Genomic DNA, 23,383 nt, shown 5'->3' with positions numbered 1-23,383 from the left:
TGATTCCCTTGGTAATCATAGGTTGTGTTTTGTATCAAGTTGTTACTCTATAAATAGACTGGAGGAAAGCTACACAATTGTCCTCAAATAATTCATTTATTTGTGTGTATTGCCTGGAATATGATTGCATGGTTTAGGCAAATTTTTGAATCGAGATGAAGGTTAAGGTAATTTTAAAGCAAATTAGGTTTAGAAAGATACAATTATAAGGAGGACTTGCAATGTTGAATGTATCGGGCTGATCCTGTGTAAGTGGACAGAGGCAGGACACACTTTGATAGACACAGTTTATGATGGAGGAAACAAATGAAATGTCCTGAAAGTTCCAAACTATACAATTAGAGGTAATTGTCTTTATACTCTTTTTTTCTTTGGAAGAATGTAATTGTAAAAGATTTTATATCAAGAGACACAATAATAGCAGCCCTTAATTGATTCAATAAAAGTATATTTCATAATTAATTCCATTTTCCCTCCTTGAAGGAGAAAATCGATAGATAGGATTGAACACTAATTTGCATCCTAATATCCAATTTATCCTCATCCCTTCATTCTCCTTAGAGTGTCTGATCTTGTGAGAAGTGATGACAACTGGCTCTAGGGAGATTACAATTTTACCAGCAGCGAAATAGAAAATCTCATTACCCGTGCCAAGATCCCTAGAGGTGTGATATTGCAGTTGATAAAGGCCATGAGAAGCAATTTTAAAAGAATCTATGCAATCTCCTGTGCTTTGGGAAATTTAATTAATTGGTTTTCATCTGTTGTTTAATATGTTGCACTCAGAATGATTTCTATCTGAAAAGATTCCTTGTAGCAATTCATAGCTGGGCTAGCTCTTCCATAAACTTGTGCTGTCTTAAGTTTCTCCTCTAGTGGCCTCCTTGTATTAGAGCGGAGACGACTAGGACGTAATTTAGTTGTGATCAAAAGTCAAGCCAATTCCATTAAAGTTTGCTTCACAGAAATTAATGTCATTTATCACCACATTAGTACATATTAGATGATACCAGATGTTGTCTCCTTTTAATCTTTCTTGGAGTCATTATGGAGGTTTTGGTCATATGTGTGTTTTCTGTTTGTTATTGGTTTGAAATGATTGTCTGATAAAACATCAAGGGTGGTACAACAAAACAAACAGAAACAACATAACATTTATAAAATGTGCTGTTAAGCTGTCAATTTAGTCATGTCTCACTATTCAGAAGTAATAGCAAGGTGGCATATATAGTAATTAGCCAACAGCAAAAGAGAAAAACATGGTAGCCTGCTCTCTTCTAAATAAAGAGCTTATGACAAATATATACAGAAAATATGTAGTAGTACTTTTGTTGGTGATTTGTTTGTGTCATTGATCTGTTAGTAGCAAGACTATGTTTAAGCCATATCTACCATGGGTAGCCATTTTTTAATTTGAAGTGAAAATGTCATTGTTTCTTAAGAATAACATTTTATAAATAGTCTGATTATCTTATGGATCCTTAACTGTCTCTCTGGACATGTTATCTCACAACACTTACATTCTACTCTGCTTCTTCAAGTAAATTATATCCATTGTTCATCAAACCAAACAAAACCACCAACCAACCAAACAAACAAACAAACCAACCTGTTCTTTGCTATCTCACTGACTTGTGCACATTTGACTGTAGATTGTCTTGCTTGAGGACACATGAAAGGTCTGCCTAGTTTTACTAAATCATAGGAAACTTGGACAGTGTTTTTAACAATACTGTTTTATGCAGTTAGCAAAGTTAACTTGCTAGGATACACTTGTTTTTATTTGTAAACAGATCACCCTGCCTCTGACAGTGTTTGCAACTGTTTATTTACTTCTACTAGGAAAAGTCTTGGTGGAGTTGGGTATTTGTCTTAAGGGAGCCAAGCCAGTTCTCCTGAAAAAAATGACTGCTTTCTGTTGATTGCTATTTCCTAAAACTTACTGTCTTCTTATTGTTTTTTTTTTTTCTTCTCCTTTAGTCAGCAGTCACCCGAGGACCTGGCCCGTGTGCCCCCCAACTCCACCAGCAATATCTTGAACAGGCTGCTGGTCAGTTATGATCCCAGGATCAGACCAAACTTCAAAGGTTCGTTGTCCCTCTGTTCCCACAAATTCCCTCCAGTCTTCATACCTATATAATACTGTTTCTAATGTGCAAAAGGATAGGATTTCAAGTTAACACTTAACTGTCCTGAAATGTGCTTAGGGAAAGAGCTATTTAATGTTTAAAATACATTTTTTGTTATTAAGAAAAATATTAATTCTAATAGTGTTATATAGTTACCAGTTGAAAATAGTGAAAAAGTATATTCTGTGAATTAATAGGCTGGTCTCTGAGATCGATTTTCTAAGAACTCTGTGTCCCTAATCTTAGTGATTTAAAGTTTAGGCTCTGAACATTGATGTGGTATTCAATAATAGACATAACAGTTAATAATTTGTAGACCAACCATTTACTCAGGGAAAATGACCAATTCGAATGTATATAAATTCTCTCTGTTATTAGTATTTCATATTTATAAAAAATAACCTATGTTATTTTGCTGAAGAAAGGCAGCCAACTTGTTTTAAAAACATGTTAACTTTATAAATAAAAAAGTTCCAGAATAAAAGTTATTACATCAGCAAAATATTCCCACTTGTCACAAGTTTTAAGGAAAAATAAAGCCATGGTTAAAATAAAAACCCTTTATGACCAGATTGCATTGTTGTTCTCTGGAAGGCGGTGATCGTTACTGTTTGGAAGGGACAGACTTTAATGTACAGAAGATTAGAATTATAAGGCTCGAATTTTTTTCTGCCTTTGCAGAGGAGAGAGAGAGAGAGAAAAAAAAAAGGTCTTGCAGCTGCTTCTAGTCAACTAGAGTTCTACAGCGATGTTGTAAAAACAGGGATTGTGTTCATTACCAGAGCCTATTCAGTCCCTCTCCACAGCCGCAGCAGTCACAGTCTGGGTTGTCACATGCCTAGCATGCGTTGGTTCACACCTGTTTCTCATCAGCAGTGCTTAGGAGGCTAAAGGCGAAATTCACATGTTCCCTTTGATAGGCACAATGAGTCAGAAAAGAAAGAAAATTGCAACACTATACCTCAGTTCTCACTCCATGAACTTTCAAGTTATTTTCCAACAGGTCAGACAGAAATCTTTATAAAGGCTCTATTATAAGTCTGATTAGCTTTGTGCTTTCATGACATAAAATGGAAATATAGTAATTATCAGTAAAAGCTATTGAATACTGCTATAGCAATTCATTTAAAGATTTGAAATGATTAGAAATGGCAAAAAATAAAACTATTTTAAAAGTGAGTTTTATGAAGCTCTTTAGTAAGTAGACCCATTAAATTATGCAGTTGGCAATTAAAACATATATTCCAGAGTTTATACAACTTAAAACAGAAATATTTCTGAGTAATGTACACCACTGAATATAACTGAAGTTAGGATTTATTTCTAATAAGATTTCTGCTTGGATAATGAAATCAACAGCAATTGTGAGCATGTTATATTAAGAACAAAGATTTTTGCATCTAAATGTACATTTTAAAAATACAAAGGTTAAATATTAAAATCCTATTATAACAATTCTGATCAAGGGTTTTGCAGCCTCTAAACCTATCCTTAATTTTTTTCATAGGCATTCCTGTTGATGTAGTAGTCAACATTTTTATTAATAGTTTTGGATCCATTCAAGAGACAACAATGGTAAGATAATAATTTCATACTTATGATTTCCAAACTTTAAGTCAGAGGACAGTGTAAACCATCAAGACTGAAAACCAAGGAGTGACGGTGGAGAGAAATACATTCAATCTAGCATGGAAAACTACAAATTCCCAAGTTGTGTTAAACCAGAGCTTTCAACACCTGTGTAATTTTACAATTCAATTCAGCCTTGGAACATTTAGGCTGAGGAAATATGAATTCACCCTGAAAAACTGTTTGTATTCCATCTGGGAGAAGGACTTAGGTTTTTAAGCTAATTCACTCTCTCTCTCTCTCTCCACCCTCGCCCCATGTGTGTGTATGTGTGTGTGTGTGTGAGAGAGAGAGAGAGAGAGAGAGAGAGAGAGAGAGAGAGAGAGACAGAGACAGAGACAGAGACAGAGACAGAGACAGAGAGTCGTAGAAAGACACAGAGAGACAGAGACAGAGAGAAAGACAGAGAGCAAGCTAGACTGGCTGAGCAGAGAGCCCTGGGATGCTTCCACCTCTGCCTTCCCAGCCCTGGGATTATAGATATGGACCACTGTGTCTGGCTTTTTTGTGGGGTCGTTTAAGGACCTGAAGTCACATCTTTGCTTTCATGGTGAACACTTTATAGAGAGCCATCCCCTAGCCCTCAAGAAGCCATTCAAAAAGGACCCCTGTGGAGCCATTCACCAGTCTATATGAAGTAGCTGAAACTTAGAATTCTAACATTTTCTCCTTTTAGTTTTTCGATGTATAAATTTTCAGATGATGTCTTAAGTTTCTGGGAAGAGTCTTTGTTCTCTCTCTTCAGCTCATTCTGAGAGAACTGGAATGGCCACAGGGGAGAATTTATTTCATAAAGCAGACCTGAAATTCCTGGTAGAGTAATGGGCACAGAGAAGATGAAGAGGGAGCAGTGCCCATGATCTTGAAGAAAACAGAAATGTGTTTTCTTCAGATTGTCTGAACAATGAGTAATGTAACTGACACCCTCACTGGCTTCTTAAAAAGTGCTTTAACAAAGTCTGCTGTGTGTTCATGGTTTTAGAGGAGTAGGTGCTGTCTTCCCTTGTTAATAAGCCAAATACTGAAGTAATACTTCAGTGAGAGAAAAAATTTCCTTTGTTTTATATTTTTACTTTAGTTTTTGAGATACTTTTTTTTCAGTGATGCTAGAGGGTTTGGTTATAATGCCAGTGGAACTTCTAGAGTATTATAATCTTCCAGAATATCTCAGAATACAGAGTCTCTTGGAATACAGAAAGGGTCATCTAAAGTAGTTTTTCCTTTGTTTTTAGCTTCAGAGCTATTATATTTTTTAATAATACAAACAACTATGTGTTGTGCTACTCTCTGATACTTATAGTAACAATTGTGATGGATTTGCTGTTGTAGAAGTATATTCAGAATATTTAAGCTCCTGAGCACGTGATAGTCATAGATAGTTAGAGAGAATTTTAGAGAATTATTTAAAAGATTTAGGAATCATATCCAACTCTCACACTTAAATGGCATAGACATACATTATAGGTCAATAAAACACTCCTCTGAAATATCCTGCCATTTGTCACTTAGGATAAAGGTGTAGTGCTTATTAATTTTTAAGTATTAAAATTAATTAACTTATTAATTTTTATCTATGTGAGCTCTTCGTTTCACAAGAGTGAGAGAGGGTTCTTGGAGGTGAAGTTTTGAGGGTTTCTGTTTAGTCTGCTAGGTCTCTGCTGTCTGTCCTCTATTGTATTAGATTTCTTCCTTAGCAGCCATGAGCTAACCCTAAACACTGCTCTCCAGAGTCGTCCTTCTCTTGGAAATCTCCTGACTCTGTATTTCTCATCTCCAAAAACAGGACTATAAAGTCTGGGGTCGCTAAGTAACTGGTCTCTGTTTTCCTTCATTGATTTTGTTTTTTAATGTGTCATCATTCAGCAGGTGACATGAAACAAATATTTGACTCTGGACCACATTTCTCAGGTAGATTGTTCTACTCTGTCAGTGTTATGTGGTACTTCTTAAGTACCTGCAGGATTTTAGAGGATGTATTTTGAGGATGCCATATTGAATAGATTCATTGTGGACATTTGCTAAATTTTGTTGCTTAACAGAAACAGACACACACACACACTTAACACACACACACACACACACACACACACACACACATAGAGACGCCTTTTAAGAAAATGGAGCTAGACAGACCAGTTCTTCATTACTTGTTATAAATAGTGAGCAGAAAGGTCAAGCTGAATGTGGAGTTGTTCAAGTGCACATTCATATATGGTCAGGATTAATAGCGTCATAGGCTGCATATTAAAAACACACTAATAAAAACAAAACTCTTCCCAAGCAAGATGTTGGGAAAGCAGAAAGATCAGCTCCACCAGTATGTTGGTTACATCTTCATGACCACATGATGTTGATTATCCAAGTCATCACCAAATAGACTTGAACTTGAGCCTGTCATGCTCCATTGGGTGGCACTTTGCAAACAGGAGAGTCTACAATCCAGAGGACAGTGTTCTTGCAAGCATCCTAAAGTTCAGTGATGATGACTTTCTGCTTTTATAAAATAATATAACATCTCAATGCACCAAAGAACGTGCAACAGCTTCCACGTGCACTCGTGGTTTAATTCATTAATGAAGGAGTCTTCCCTGTGAGAAACTGCTGAAATAAAACAAATCTTAATGTCTCGGAAGCCCAGCATGTCACTCTACTTTAGACTTTTCCAGGATAGACAGGCAGTTGCTTATTCAAATCTCAATCCAAGGCACAGAGTTGAGGGCTGGATTGAACATTAATAGCCACTAGTCAGGTGGTAGACAGATGTGGGACAACTTCTGAAAAGAGAGAGGCAACTCTTTCCTCCAGTGCGTGAAATTGACATGGCAGCCTTAGCGCTGTGTGTGTGTGTGTGTGTGGGGGGGGCTCCTCCTGGTTTATTCATCCCTTTACTTTGATTTCAGCTGCTTTTGCCTACACTAGAAGTTATCTCAATGTATTTGCAAATCCTCGTTGTGGAGTGGAGGGAGCACTGCATCTGTATCCATCTTCCCTAGGTTGTTTCTTATGCCTGCAAACCGGAACCTGTACCCTTTCCTGCCATTCTGAGGTCTCACTCCGTGCCTCAATAGTCTGTGTCTGTGTCAATTCCAGTGACTGTCTGTTTGTGTGACACACATACTGACTGTGTGGTTCCCGTGCATCCTGCTACCCACCACTGTTATCAGGTGTTATTATCAATGCCATAGGTGATATTTGATGTCATAAATCATAACATCACACAAATTATCAAATGATTATTTACCACTCCCATATGAAATTTCTAGACAGAGTGGTGATTCTAATTTCTTCACCAGTTTCTCTGCTTCTATTTGTGGCAAATAAAACAAGAGCTCTTGAAGCAATGAGAAGAGTGTCTAGGGAACATATGCTCTACAGCCACACTTTTAATAGTTGTTGATTTTTCCATGTGTTCCCTCCCATTTACTAAAGACAGTGCATTTTCTTAAATGGAAAGCGAACCATTACCCATGGAGGAAAATCAGGCCACATAGGTGATTGTAATAGTCTACGCATGAGCACGTTGTCTCATCAGAAACACACTAGAGCTCTTTCATGGAAATAAAAGTCTGTTTACACAATCCGTTTTCTTTCTTTAGGCATGCTTTGTAATTATATTGAGTTATTGCTATGCTACAATTCATGATCCTGTCGGGATTTCTATGCCTTTCTCCTGCATGCCTTTTGGTTGATTTAATAATAGACTTCAAATCATTCTGGGCAACACAGCTGTGCTTGTCAAGAAAGGGAAAATCATGTCTGGGATCGGCTTAAAGGGCTTATTTCTAATTCCTTGCAATTGCTCATCTTTGTTATTTTAAAATGATTTTATCTTTCCTTGTATGTACAGATTTAAAATCTATTTTCAAATACATCCTTCAAAAAATCCAACTCACCGTACTATTTATTCTTTATATTTTGTTATTGGATTCCAACCTATTTATTTATTTGAACCCTTAGATGTACTTGTTCATTTTTTCTTTACTTTTCATCTTTTTTTTTAAATCTTAGGTATAAAATCAGAAGTGATGAAATAGTTCCCCCCCCCTCTCTGTGTGTGTATTCTACAGCATGCCTTTGGAGGCCAGAGGACATTTGGGGGTACTGGTTCTTGACTTTGACCATGTGGCTTCTAGGGATTGAGCCCAGATCCTCACGCACAGCAGTAAGAGCCTTGCCTTCAGAACCATATCTCTAGATCCTCTTCTCTTCACAGTCTTAATCCTCAAGGTTTTCTCCTATGATCGACTGATTCTTTGTCTACCAGTGCTACTCAGGTCCTAATCACAGGAAAGAGGCTATGATGGTATTCATGGGAAAGGAGATGCTGCTGTTAACCTTGGGATCTTAAGAAGAAGAATGGGTAGGTCCATTGTAGTTGTCCACCTGTTTCCATGAGAGAGGTAATAAAAAAGACACAGGAAGATCAGACACATTAATCATCACTCTAAGAGAGGAAAGATGGATTGGAATGGTTTGAGGAAGGACTGTGACCTAAGAAATATAGGCAGCTAGCAGAAGCTAAAAGGAGAAAGGAAAGATGTTCTCAAGTCTGTAAAAGGCACCAGCCCCATGGAACAAAAGCTTGAGTGTCACCCTTGTTATTTTGATGTCTGAACTGCAAATCTATAAAATATTGAACAATGTTTTCCACAGCATTTTTATTTAGTTCTGAGAGCAAATATGACACTAATACATAGGCTCTTGAATGTTTATAAATAATACTTCCAGAAGCCTAAATCCTGCTGGAGGAATATGTACTTAAAGAAAAACTCTTCCTACTCCTGCAAGAGATTTATCTGATAGTGTCTGACTCTACATGTACCAAGCATCTCATTTGATTTATACCGAGTAATTCCTAAAATAGCTCTTTAAAGTAAATTCTATGAAGAAATTGATAGCGATCTATTTAAAAATCAATATTGAAAATTATCGTATCTCTTTGTCAGAGCTCCTCTTATAGTATGCTAAAGTTTCAAGAGAAAATTTGTTTTGTTTTTCATGATGCTTCCTTTTTTACTTCTTTTACCCAACTATACCATTGAGCAGAGGTCATTAAACTACATAGGTCATAGCACCTATGCCAATTCAGAAGGAGAAGAATAATTTAAGTTTGATATTCTTTTTCTAGTATTTCATCATCCTCAATGCATAGGAAGAAAATTAAGTTTGAAACTTGAAACACATTAAATGTTAGAACCTTTCAAACTCTCACAGACTTCCTTGCCTCTCTTCTGTATTTAATAGAACTATATTGAGCACTTTCTAAACACATAGTCCCTGAAGGATGCTGCTTGCTATCCTTCTGCTCTTTAGTTCCTTCCAAAAGCCATACATGTAAACTAAACACCAATGCAATAGATAGTCTTAAGATGTGGGGCCTTCTGAGATAAAAGGGACTAAAGGCGGAGTCCTCCATAATGCAATTCATATCCTATGAGGGGAACCAGAGGGAGCTGTTTTCTCATTCCACCTTGTGAATAGGACAAATCAAAATGGCACTTTGAGGAACAGCCCTTCATCTGACTTCCACCCAGAACTGTGGACAATACATTTCTCTTGCTTAGGGAAAAAAAAAAAAAAGAAAGTACATTAAGTATCTTCCTCTTACAATAGGAATGGATTAAAATGCTGGCCTCATGGGATTTTTAGTCTGATGTCAGTAGTCCTTAGTGAAGAGCTTGTAATATAAATGGTCAATTAGGATAGATCTGGAAAAAATAAATGTAACAATAAAAAAGTTCAATAGAACTCAGTAAGTACTTTAAAAAGTGATATTTTTGAGAAAAATCATTAAAATATGAACAAAGAACTCCTAATTAGCATTTTCTTAACCCAACGCCTCTCATGGGAAACTTCTAGTCTGAAAAAAGTCTATCTTTGGCATCAGTTTGGGCCATGTTTCTAAGCAATCATTGACAGAAAATTAATTATAAGGCTGCCAGATGCTACAAGACTTGATCTTTTCATTTCCTTGCATACTAATTTTACTTTTTATCCCAATGTAAGGAGAACAAATGAGTTAACACTTGCTTATATGAGAAACAGGTAAAAGTGACTCATGGAAGGTTTTGCCTAATGAGTTTGTGAAATAACAATAAATAATTCTTCCTATTAAAATACCACTGATGGAACATAACTAGCTATAGTGTCTCATTGTGAAGTGTTTTATTGCTTTGGAGAAACAGTTTAATTTGAGTTTTAATTGGTACTGAAAATTTGGAGAACATCCATTTTGCAAATAATGACTAATAGAGAGTTCCTTTGAATGAACAATGAGTAGAATTTGTCACCAAGTACTTAATAAACAATTAAGTCATTCCTCATGGATAAAGTGGCCTGTTTCTGATGGAAATTTGTTTAATACAAAATAAGTGTTAGCACTATAATTATTGTAGATGGAGCAATTAAAAAGGAAAATAATAGATTTCAAAGATAGCTGTCTTAATAGAGAGCATTTGAAATGTCAATAACTAGTAATTATTTGGAGTTTTGCATTAAACATTAGCCAGAGGTTACTAACTAATGAGTTCTTATCTTTTAATGAGTGTTGAACTAAACTCTTAATTTTAATAAAACAATTTAGACTTTGATTTTGTTGCAGTTCATGCTGAAACCCAGCAATATGTAATTTATAATTAATAGAAAAGTAGCTTTGATGTTTGTTCAAAATAAAATAAATCATAAGAGTAATAAGTGGTAGATAGATTGAGAAAACGAAGTAAAGAACCTCCAGTGGGAGGAGTTGTTCATTGGAATATCATTTTCGTAGATGTATGCTAAAGATAATAAAGTAGGCCATGGATAGTTTAGTTGGTAAAGTGCTTGCCCTAGAAGCATGATTCCCTGAGTTTGATCTACAAAATCCAAACTTTAAAAAGTTTGGCATAATTGCATGCATACCTCCCAGCATGGGGAGGTAGAGACAGGTGAATGCCTGGGGCTTAGTAGTCAGTCACTCTTGTCTACTCTGTGAGCTCTTGTCTACTACTATGAGCTCCAGGCCTATGGAAAACAGTGCTAATAAACAAAAACAAAACTGCTCACAGAATGATGGCTGTAAGAATTGACACTTTTGGCTGACCTTTGATCTCTAAATGCACACGGTACACATGTACTCACACTCATAACTACATATGCACCCATACTAACACCTAAAAAATGGATCATCAAAGGAGTCTGAAGTTTATGTAGTATATTGTACTTACCCTAGTGGATCTTCAGGAAAGAAGGGTGTAGAGAGGTGCTATAAATGTGTTAACAGTGTGTTGACATTTTTTTTCTTAGAAGTAAGGCACCATTAAGAAATGTTTACTAGTGCACAAAGTCTAGCACATGGTGAATTAATTACACTGGATACAAGAAGTTTTCCGAAGCAAAGGAGACATGCTAAGAAGTCTAAGAAACTAGCTCGTGGTCAAAGTGTTTAAAATGTAGAGTGGAGATCTGAATCAGAAGCTTTGCATTTTCAAGTCTATGATGCCATAGTAATCAGTCTTATTAATTGGAGTAATGTATTTTTTTTTCTGGTGTATCTTCACTGTATGTGGTAACAAATCCCACAGACATGTTTTCATTCAAATACATACATGCGTTTTGAGTGTACTCATCTCCATTCCTACCTCTATCACCCCTCCTTTCAGCCCCTTTCTTCTCTAACATTCTGATTTTTATTCTCTTGTGATCAGTGGGAAAGCCTACTAGTAAAAAGGAGAGGGACGAATGATGGCAGGACAAAACCATCTATAAAATTAAAGTCTTTTTCCTTTTATTTTTTTTATCGAAAATAGATTCTTTTCTCAAACTATATATTCTGATTATGGAGTTTCCCCTCCCTCTTCTCCTCCCAGTCTCTCCCCAACTCCCCTTCTCTCCAGATCCACTTCCTGTCTCTCTTTCATGACAAAAATCAGGTTTCTAAGAGATAACCAAAGATGACAAAATAAAACATAATAAGATGAATTAAAAAACTGTCATACTGAAGTTGGACATGACAACCCAACAGGAGGTAAAGAGTCCCAAGAGTAGGTGATAGAGTCAGAAACCTACCCATTCTTACAATCAGGAGTCCTGTGAAAATACTAATCTAATAGCTATATTAAATCAGACGACCTGGTGCAGACCCATGATGTCCTGCTGTCTTCCATTTCGTCTGACTCTTACAATCTTTCTGCCTCTTCTTCCCCAGGATTCCCTGAGCTCTGTGGGAGAAGGGTTCAATGAAGACCTCCCATTTAGACTCCCTCTCTATGTAATGTCTGGCTGTGGGTCTCTTCATCTGTTCCCATCTGCTGCAAGAGGAAGCCTCTCTGATGATGACTGCATAGGAAAAAGACCTATGCCTCTAGCAGAATATCATTAGAAGTCATTCTATTGATTTTTTTTTTTTTTAAAGATCGGTCTTGTTTGGTTATGCCTTAGGTGTCTGGGCTAGCTAGTCTCTGGTTCTTTATTATCCAAGGAGTGTTTAGTATGAGTTCCTTGAGTTGGCCTTAGGCAAAATCAGACATTGGTGGGTTATCTCCACAAGTTCTGTGCCACCGTTACCCTAGCATATTGTAGGCAGGACATATTGTAAGTCAAAGGTTTTGTGTTCATGTTTCTTTTTCAGTAGCCTTCAGGGGTCCTTTCCTGTACCAAAGAGACTAGAAGATAGGGGTGAAGTCTTTATGTAGTCACCAGTTCAACATTTCCATATTCAGTGAATTGTGTGGGTGTTGCCCTTGACAACAGGGCAATATTCTTGGTTGGTGGAAAGCAACTGTTTGTCTTAGCAACAGCCTGTGTTGTTTGAGAATTTCTAGGGGACCCCTTTGGCCAACAACTCACTTAAATGTAACCCAGTCCTTCAACTAGAAGCCTTACTTGGACAAGAAATGGCTAGTTGAGACTCTGTATTCCCTACTACAAGGAGTCCTCATTAGGATCCATGGAACTAGGTTTACATGGCATCCCTCAAATACTCCCTAATTCAAATCATCTCTCATTGCACTATCTCACCCAACCTCATGCTCCAAGACCTGACTCCCACATCTGTCTCCACATGCCCCAAGTCTCTCAGTAAAATCTATTCTAATTTTCCCTTCCAGGGAGATTCATACATCCCTCCTAATCTCCCCACCTCCACCTTTTCCTTACTTCTCTGGGTCTATGGATTGGAGCTAATTTATTATTTTCTTATTAGCTAATTTCCATTTGTAAGTGAATACATATGATTTTATCTTCTGGGTTTGGGTTATTTAATTCAGGTTGACTTTTGTATAGTTCCATCCATTTGCCAGCACATTTTATTATATCATTTTTAAAAGCTGAGTAATATTCCCTTGTGTATTGTACTACATGTTCTTTAACCATTCTTTTGCTGAAGCACATATGAGTTGTTTCCAGTTACTGGATATTATGAATAAAGCTGCAATGAACATAGTAGAGTGAGTGTCCTTGTGGTAGGATGGAACGTCTTTGAGTGTATGACCAGGAATGATATTGCTGACTCTTGAGGTAGTTTGATTCCCAGCTTTCTGCTGACCTGCCATATTGATTTCCAAAGTAGCTGTAAAACTTTGCACTCCCACCAGCAAATGAGGACTATTCTCTTGCTAAAATCTTCACCAACATGAGCTGTCACTTGAATTACTCATCTTAGTCATTCTGACAAGCATAAGATAAAATCTCAAATTAATTTCGATTTGCATTTCCCTGATGGCTAAGGATGTTGAACACTTCTTTAAGTGTTTTTTCAGCAATTTTAGTTTGCTTTGTTGAGTGATTTTGGACTAGGTCTGTACCCCGTTTTAAATTGGATTGGTTTATTTTTTTATATCTAGTTTCTTGAGTTCTTTATATATTTTGGATATTAGTCTTCTATCAGATGTGGAGTTCATAAAAGAAATCTTTCCCCATTATTTAGGCTACTGCTTTGTCCAATTGATGGTTTTTCTTGCCTTACAAAAGCTTTTCAGTTTCATGAAGTCATGTTTATTAATAGTTGATCTTAGAGCCTGCAGTATTGATGTTCTGTTCAGAAAGTCAACTCCTGTGCCAATGTATTCAAGGCTATTTCTCACTTTGTCTTCTATCAGGTTCACCATATCTGGTTTTATGTTGAGCTGTTTGATCCTGACCCGGAGTTCTGATATTAAACTGAGCTTGTCTCTGTAGTTATACCTCTGTGTACAGCTGGGGTTCTTGCCTGGGCACAGATGTAGACTCTTCCTTATTAAGTCTATTGTCTGATATGTATAGACTCTTTGTGGTTACCTGTCTTGATTTCAGGTGCTGAGTTTTTCGTCCTTGCATAGTCATAGATGCACACTGTCTGTATAATGCTACTTGACTAGAACATGTAGACTGCCTTTGATGTACTTGCTGTTGTTCATTTTCTTATAGCTGGTGAGTCACACTCCAGTCTGTGGTTCGGATGAGACTTCCACTGTGTGGGATTCTGTACTGTTCTGACTCAGTTTTATTTCCCTTTCAGATAAATGTATTCAGTGTAGTCCCTGGTTCTCCATGGCAGGCCAGGCAAAGAGAGAGGTATGTTTTCTCCTGCAGCCTCGTAGCTGTGGAAGCAGTGAGGGTCTCTGTAAAGTCACCTCTTGCCTTTAATCTGATAAGGTGTTGAAAAGGGATTCTTTTGCCACTTAGAAGATGTACAGGACTCAAGATCCCTGCCTGAGCACAGGCCTGCTCAGTGATGGACTGAGATCCCTGCCTGAGCACAGGCCTTCTCAGTGATGGACCGAGATCCCTGCCTGAGCACAGGTCTGCTCAGTGATGGTCCGAGATCCCTGCCTGAGCACAGGCCTGCTCAGTGATGGTCCGAGATCCCTGCCTGAGCACAGGCCTGCTCAGTGATGGTCCGAGATCCCTGCCTGAGCACAGGCCTGCTCAGTGATGGACGAAGATCCCTGCCTGAGCACAAGCCTGCACAGTGATGGACCAAGATCCCTGCCTGAGCACAGGCCTGCGCAGTGATGGACCAAGATCCCTGCCTGAGCACAGGCCTGCGCAGTGATGGACCAAGATCCCTGCCTGAGCACAGGCCTGCGCAGTGATGGACCAAGATCCCTGCCTGAGCACAGGCCTGCGCAGTGATGGACCAAGATCCCTGCCTGAGCACAGGCCTGCGCAGTGATGGACCAAGATCCCTGCCTGAGCACAGGCCTGCGCAGTGAAGATCCAGTGTTGGTGATGCTTTTGAATCTTTGATTCTTTTTCCTTTGATCTTGCCTCCTCTCCCTGTTGCCATGGATGCCATGTGGCTTTGTCCTTTGTATTATCCTCTGACATTCTTCTCTGTGAATTATCTAGTTTTGAGAGTCATGTTGGAATTTCTGAGGCTCTTTTGTGATTTAAGCTGTTCTTCCAACCATTTGAACTCCATCTACCTCCCCATTGCAGGTCAAGGTGTCTTAAGCATCTTGCTCTCCTCCTGTTCAAAGCTTCCTGTCTTTCTTTAAAATTGAAACTGTTTTATCAGTACCATTCGTCTCATATGCTAGCTGCTCTCTAACTGTCTCCAGTTTGTCCCACAGATTCTATCAGTCAGTTTCTGGGTGTCATCTGCTACCTTCTGATTCCAGATTAGTGTAATTTTTGAAAAGTCATTTGGGTAGAGACAGCATCACACCATTGTTCATTTTCCCTTTGGATGGCTGTGCTTTTATAAGGGTCCTGATGCTTTGTATGAATTTTCTCTGTCTTTTGCCAGTGTCCACTGATAAAATATGCTTTGAACTTAGTGTGCTAATAAGTATCATGAATATATCTTGAATTGGGTAGAATCATAGATTAAACATTTGCAAAGAAGTAAAAAAAAATAACATGGAGGAACACTTTTTAAAATTTAATTATTCTGTAAAAGGTTAATTTTGCATAAGTTAGCCATATAGTTTTGGAAATTGGTAGAACATAAAGTGTTTCCAGTAGTACCAGTTGGGGTGTGGAAATTTTAATATAATATATAACAAATCTTCTGGACTTCAACCCAAAATATTAGAACAGCTTAACCTATAATTATGCAAAGTAAGCTGAAGTTAATTAAAGGCTAGCATTGCTTTAATCCCTCCCAGATATCATCTTGAATGTTATTATGAAATATTGATATAGTATCCATAAAATTAATTAACGGTAAGCAAATTGGCAGACATATTCCACAAGGTAATTGGTTTAGTGTAAAGAATGCTAATGAGTTTTTAATATTTCCATCTCTGTATGTATATATACTAGCCTACTAAGACAAGACAATCTAGTATGAAAGTAAAATACAGTATCCTTAATCTGGAAATGTGATAGGGAATTTCTAAGAGCCATGCACAGAAGATAATGATGGATTCTCTGTCATTTTATTTATTTTTCATTCATACCTACTTCTAGAAATATAGAGGAAAATAATTAAAGTCCGATTGAATATGTCATGCCATAGTAACTGTACCAAGGAAATGAGTTAAACTGTGAGTGTGGTTGGCTCCCAGATATCTCTAAGTTCCCTAGTCTCCCGACAAAAGCAAAACAAAATGAGACACTTAAGTATGATTTTCCAGTAAAAGGAAGCTTTTAAAATCTCTGATGATTAGATGTATTTTGTATTATGCCCACACTAAATATGCTTTCTGCAGAAGAAAATAACTACAAAATGATGTGACTGTTCTTTATTAATAAACAAAGGAACCACTAATGAAGAGAAGACTCCATCTGGGGTGGTTTCATAGTAGTATCATTGACTGCACATGGAACTGTAGCATTTCTTATATCGATCCTTGTTAAGAATGAGTTGTCTAAAAGTTTGGAGCTGAGATGAAAGGATGGACCATTCAGAGACTGCCCCACCCGGGGATCTATACCATAATCAGCCACCAAACACAGACACTATTGCATATGCTAGCAAGATTTTGCTGAAAGGACCCTGATATAGCTGTCTCTTGTGAGGCTATCCCAGTGCCTGGCAAACACAGAAGTGGATGCTCACAGTCAGCTATTGGATGGAACACAGGGTCCCCAATGGAGGAGCTAGAGAAAGTACCCAAGAAGCTGAAGGGATCTGCAACCCTATAGGTGGAACAACAATATGAACTAATCAGTACCCCCCAGAGCTCATACCTCTAGCTGCATATGTAGCAGAAGATGGCTTAGTTGGCCATCATTGGGAAGAAAGGCCCATCGGTCTTGCAAATTTTATATGCCTCAGTACAGGGGAAACACCAGGGCCAAGAAATGGGAGTGGGTGGATAGGGGAGCAGGGGTGTAGGGACTTTCGGGATAGCATTTGAAATGTAAATGAAGTAAATACCTAATAAAAATTGGAAAAAAAAGAATGAGTAGTCTATAAGAATATAGTTTAAATATAGAATTATGTGATGGTGTCCTTCAGCAAAGCACAGTACTTAAAGAAGATAATTAAAATCATCTTTGACTATGAAACTTTATAATATCAATGATTAGGGTAGATCATATCAGGGACAGGGATGGTTAACAATTCAAAATGTAATCCTAGCGAATGCTCACTATGATCTCAAGTTGAATACTACCATGTGCTTATGCAAAGTACAATGATCAAAATTTTCTGAGAAACTGACTTAGCATAAGGCGTATTACTCCTGAAGGGAAGTTATAGATAACTGTGGAGTAGATACAAAGGTTTGCCAGACTTTGTGTCTCCTGGAAACTTGGAGTTGGTTGTTAGTAAATAATCACTTTACCTCCTTTAGAATAATGTATGTATGTGTGTGTACATGTGTGTATGTAAGCATGCACGAGGGTGCTTGTGTGTGTGTACATGTGTATGTGAGTGTGCATGAGTGTGCTTGTGTGTGTGCACATGTGCTCACATTTGCAGATGTGCCTGTGTGCTAATGCAGTATATTGACTTAGCTGTGCACTGCCAGTTTTGTATTCTGAATGAAAAGACTCTTTTACTCCATCTGGGTCCAAGTTCATTTGATTAAGAATGTGTCTTCTCGATGCTGGTACTGCAAAGTCAGTGTTCAGGAGCATGCACACAGGAGTGTGCTCAGATAATCCTTAACTGACTTAACTTGGAACTTCTATGGTCTGTGTATAATATGCAAGGCAGTTTATATGTTGAATTTTAAAATCATTTTTACTTTTATATGATATGTTAATTCATATTGATGTGGAGCACAGTGATAGTTCAGTAGACTTGTAGACTATACAGTAGTCATTTATAAGAAATGGACACACCTATTATGTCAGTGTGTTGCTGTTTTTCCTATATTCAGTGCAGCTTGCTGATGGAGATGCGTAGGCTGCACGGTAGTTTCTTGGCTGTGGCCAGGAAAGTGCACAGTTATTCAGTGTCTTACCTCCTCTGGATACTGAACAGGATCTGAATACAAAAAGAAAATGATAAGAAGAGTATGATTCCTGCTTTTATTTTTCCCTCTGGAATCCCTGTTTACAGCTGATTTAAATATTTATACATATGTAAGTCATATATATTTATACCATGTAGAGAGGTATTAGTTTTAGTTTTTGATAAAAAGTAACCTAGTTCTTTGTATCTACTTACATGGATTTAGAGTTTAATTATGTTATTTAATTCATTTTCCAAACAGCTTTGAAGGGATGATATATGAACTTTGGACTGTTGTCTATAAAAGTCCTGAAACCCAATATAATGTGTGCCTTGAATACTTTTGTATACAGCTGGTTTAGCGGACAAAGTGAAAGCCATCAATGCTGCATTTTAGTGTGCACTGATGACTCAAGTTTGTGCCAGAATTTGTCTTATCCACTTCTTCCCCCTTCTCTTGTCTTCTTTGAAATAGGGTCTCACTCTATAGCACTGGTTAGCCTATAATTCATTATGTAAACCACCTGAATTGCCTCTGCCTCCCAAGTTCTGGGATTACACCACCATGTCTGGCCAGAGATGCGTATTCATTGGTAAACTTAAAATATTTTTGTCAATCACACATTTTTTTGATCCATATATTTTAGCAGAAAATGCCCCCAAAATTGATTGTTATAGTTTTGTGCAATTGTTTCTTAACATGAACCAAGAACTGACTAAAATAAATTAAGTATAACATAATATTTTTTAAATTTTGCATCCATTTTGGTCTGTTTCATATAGTCCAAACCTCATTTTATTATATGCCTTAGGCTTTGTGCTAACTCATATGTTTGAATCGCTATGAATAAATTTTCTCTAAACATCACAAGAATATATATCAGTCCCCTGAATCAGACTTCTATAAATGTGTTCATTCATGTGCAAGTAGATTTTTGAACAAAGAATGCGTATTACAGTGAACATGTTTGTATCTGGACATGTACAGATTTCTGTTTCTCTTTACTCTTCTATAAACAATACTTCGTAATAACTTTTCCCACAACATTCACATAGTATTAGGTATTATATCTAATGGTCTAAACGTATATAGTATTGCATAAACTAAATGGAAATTCTAAGCCATTTTATATAGAGATTCTGACATTCACGTGGAATCTTAAAAACAATTACTAGTGGGTATTAAGATACAATGGAGTATGTAGACTTATGTGGGGGGGGCAGTTATGCTTGTTGCCTTCTTGATTGCTTTTCTATTTAACAAAAGATATATGCAATGTTTCCCTCTGTTTTCTATCCATTAGTTTCATCCTTCCTTGGGAGCAGGAAGAGCCACTGGTATCTTTAGAATTTTCTCTTTTAGATGATGCTATCACTCAGTCATGTGGAATTATTTGTTTGCTACTCTAACAGTAAACATACTTTAGTTGCTAAAATAGTCTGTAAAAATCACATGTCATGCCTGCATTTATTTTACTTTTAAGCAATTAAAAATATCAATGGAATTTGCTTTTCCCTTCCCCAGGACTATAGAGTTAACATTTTCTTGAGACAGAAATGGAATGACCCCAGACTCAAGCTACCTAGTGACTTCAGAGGCTCAGATGCACTGACAGTTGACCCCACCATGTATAAGTGCTTGTGGAAACCTGACTTATTCTTTGCAAATGAAAAAAGTGCCAATTTTCATGATGTGACCCAAGAAAATATCCTGTTGTTTATCTTTCGGGATGGAGACGTCCTTGTGAGCATGAGGTACCCTGTTCTATTTAGATCTTGTTTATTTGTAGTTTCCTTTTCAAGTCAGTGGATCTCAGCGATGTACGCTCAATGATTCCAATTTTTCTGTTCTTGCCTTCAGGTTGTCTATTACACTTTCATGTCCTCTAGACTTAACTCTGTTTCCCATGGACACACAACGCTGCAAAATGCAACTTGAGAGCTGTATGTAAATGAGGTTATAAATGATTTGGGGAATAAAATGTTTATATCTAGATAATGTATTCTATTATTGTGAAAAACCATTATGCTTATTTGAACATACTAACATCATACTGCATAGGCTAATCTTGAAGAAGACAGAGCTTTCCATTGTAGTTGGCTTTTTAGCGAGTTGATGTTGGTCTGTGTACTTCTTATTCTGAAGACTGGACTAACTTGGATTGGCAGTGTGGAAAATATATAGAATATTATAGTCTTCTAAAATATAATTGCTCTGTGTTAATAGTCTCATAATAAAAAATGGAAAACATTGAAATATATGTAAGCCCAGCCAAGTGTGCATTTTCTATGGAAGGATAGAAAAATTATTTTTTACTGATGTATATTTTATGTCCCTATGATTGTGTTTTTCAGTTTCTAAAAGTTGTACTAAATGTTATAACCTGAAATTTCTATAAAACATATTCACTAATTTTCTATGATGATTATCTTTAGAAAATAATAAGCCATCAGCCTTGATAATTGAAGGCTGATATCATAAAGAATCTTTAGTGTAGATGCTTAAAGATTAAGCTAGTTTAATGAGTTATAACAACCTTGTAAAATATTCTATGTATGTTTGTTAGATTATATGTTATTTAGTGGTTTTGTGGTTTTTTAATGCTCTAAAGTGAATCCTAACTTTTAATGATATTTGTTGATTTCTAACAATGAGATTATGTTTAAGTCTATGCAATGTTTTAGTACCATATATATGTACATATATAATATATACATTATATATATATTAGAATATGCTTAATACAGATTTAAATAAGTCTATATTCACTTACTACACTCATTTAAATACTTTGTAGGTTTTTAGAAACCAATGATCTTTGCAATCTTTTGTTAGGTCATTTCTGGGTGTAGTTTTGAGTTGATACCACCTATCCTAATTCCAGGCCACGAATTCCTCGCTACTTCATTGATGCTATAATGATGACCACTTATTCTGCAGTTCCTTCCAGGAACCTGGCAGTGATTTATTTAAAATCACACCTGTTTTAAAAGTTTAGGTACATAGTCCATGATTATAAATGGAAATGTGCCGTGAGCTTCAATCTCACTTTCACGGTTTTTACTGATAGGGGTGCAGAAGATATTTTCTATGCGTGGTGGTCTAGGATTGTATCTGATTTTGATGATTATTTAATTTATTGTTTCTTTATGATGATGACATGTTATTCTTGTGCTGATATTTTGTGCATGGCCAAAAATTAGGCCACTGTGAACTTTAAGTTACAAATTCATAACATAAAGTCATGATTTCTTACCTTCTCTGTGTTTAATAAGGATTATTGAAATAAGGATAAAGCATTGATATGCATATTTTCCTCTAACTTGTTTATTTACTTATTGTAGTTGGATATACAACCGATGATTTAAGATTCATCTGGCAGTCAGGAGATCCTGTTCAGTTGGAAAAAATTGCTTTACCTCAATTTGATATTAAAAAGGAGGATATCGAATATGGCAACTGTACAAAATACTATAAAGGCACTGGTAAGTGATGTCTTAGAAAATAAAACTAATTACCCAGGATTCAAAGTTTTGTTTGAGCTTTAATTATAAATGAGGAAAGAATCAAAATGATTTAAAATAAAATAAATGTAAAAAATGTATCCTCATAACCATGTGTTAAAACCTTTTATACAGAATATTCATTTAAGATGTTTGATCTTCTAATTAAGAAATAGATGGGGTTTTCTCTACGTAATTCTCTTGGTAAGAGCCTGTCAATATTTCACTACAGTAACACAAACTTTTTCAAGTAATGGTTTTCTTAGACGTTGCCAAGTTTTGACAAGTTTATCTTTGGAAGTAAGCATTTAATATAGCACAGTATAATCTATCCTTATTCATCTGTTGTATTGTGAACTGTTTTATTTGGATGAGAATTAGACTGTCTTGTTAATTTTAAAAGCATTGATCTTTATGCTACATGAGAAGCAATAAGAGTAAGAGAGGATTGATCATAAGTGGATATTCCTTGTGTGGTGTTATCTGTCAGGTCATAGGATCTGAAAGGCAAAGCAAAGTAACCTTCGCTATTAAACTACACTGAGCTTTTGAGGAACTTCAGAAGTCACTCCCCCGCCCTCAGAAAACTCAGCATGCAGCCTCTGCATCTGCACTATCAGCTTATGTCACTAAGGGGGTTCAGTTGCAGTAGCGTGAAGGCATTTCACTTAACAATTTAAAGTTAAATAATACAGAAATTTGATTATGCCACTATTAGCAATTCTTAGTTTAACTTGGAAGCTGCCTGCAATTCTGCACTGGAAAACAAGTCATGACAAAGTTACCCAGAAGTACATGGGAGCTAAGTTTATGGTTTTGGAAGCATTTGTATTATGCAAAAAGTCGACTATTATGATGTCATCAGGTGAAAATACTTTAAATTGAGAGAATAAAGAGTTTCATATTCACAGTCCTAATATAAATATATGCAAGATCAGGAAATTTTGTATTAAACTTAAAGTAAGCATCTGCTGTTGACTTTCAAATGAATTAATGAAATTACATGCTCTTATGGGGAGACTTTATAGTAAATTACAGGATACATCATAAATAAGTAGTTTTTCAATTTAAATGTTAAAAAGTGAAAATTCCTTACTTCTTAGAAGGGAATTGGAACATGTGGTGCAAAGAAATAATTTAGATGACTGCTCTAGAGTCCCGTAAGGGCTGCAAGGTAATTTTTGATTAATCATGCATAAGACCGTTTAATTCCAGTAGCTGCAGACAACAGTGACAGCGAGGTTGTAGCTAACATTCTTTGGACATTCACTATGTTTCATATTATTATCACTATTTATATAAGTCAGAAGTAAAACATTCAGTATTTAGATAATATTTGCAAAACTTTGTAAAATCAGATAGTTCAAAATGTATGTGATACTAAACATGCAAATTTGTATAAAATTATGTAGGCATATACATCTATTTATGTTCTCACACAGCGTTGGCAAAACTAATTTCTAAAGGAAGTCTGAATTGGCATTAACTTTCCTGAAATTATGCTATTCCGTGACTAACAGATAGTGAAGGCGAAGCATGCAGGAACACAAATGAAAATACTTAAATTGGGTGCCTAAGTGAATAATGAAAGAAAATGACACAGGAAATGGAAAGAAAATTGAAATTTCCCAACGCACATTTATATCAATTAGCTGCCCACCTGCCTCTCATAAATGTAACAGACTAGAGAAAGATCAAAAAGATCAAGAAATGTTCCTAATAAAAGTTTATGAAGCAAATCACCGTAATATTCAACATACATTTTACAGCTACATGTATCGACAGCTCGTGAAAGACCTTTATGAAAGTCCAT

The 23,383-nt window shown here is 36.5% G+C and overlaps 1 protein-coding gene across 14 annotated transcripts in view; it reads left to right on the top strand.

The window, feature by feature from the left end:
* Glrb (glycine receptor, beta subunit) overlaps positions 1–23,383 on the top strand; it is a 70,063-nt gene that overhangs the window by 31,948 nt on the left and 14,732 nt on the right. For 12 of the 14 annotated variants that reach the window (XM_030252428.1, XM_030252427.1, XM_030252424.1 and 9 more), the window contains 5 exons: positions 1,981–2,087; positions 3,637–3,704; positions 19,592–19,821; positions 19,928–20,010; positions 21,412–21,552. In XM_030252428.1, the coding sequence (XP_030108288.1) occupies positions 3,702–3,704; positions 19,592–19,821; positions 19,928–20,010; positions 21,412–21,552 (457 nt within the window). In that variant the 5' untranslated portion in view covers positions 1,981–2,087; positions 3,637–3,701. The remainder of the gene's footprint in view (positions 1–1,980; positions 2,088–3,636; positions 3,705–19,591; positions 19,822–19,927; positions 20,011–21,411; positions 21,553–23,383) is intronic. The other 2 variants (NM_001281969.2, NM_001345958.1) reach the window with 1 other exon arrangement.

This window comes from Mus musculus, chromosome 3, assembly GCF_000001635.26.
Source record: "Mus musculus strain C57BL/6J chromosome 3, GRCm38.p6 C57BL/6J".
NCBI lineage: Eukaryota > Metazoa > Chordata > Mammalia > Rodentia > Muridae > Mus > Mus musculus.
The sequence above is the reverse complement of the archived record's forward strand: the minus strand, read 5'-3'. Positions and strand labels throughout refer to the sequence as shown.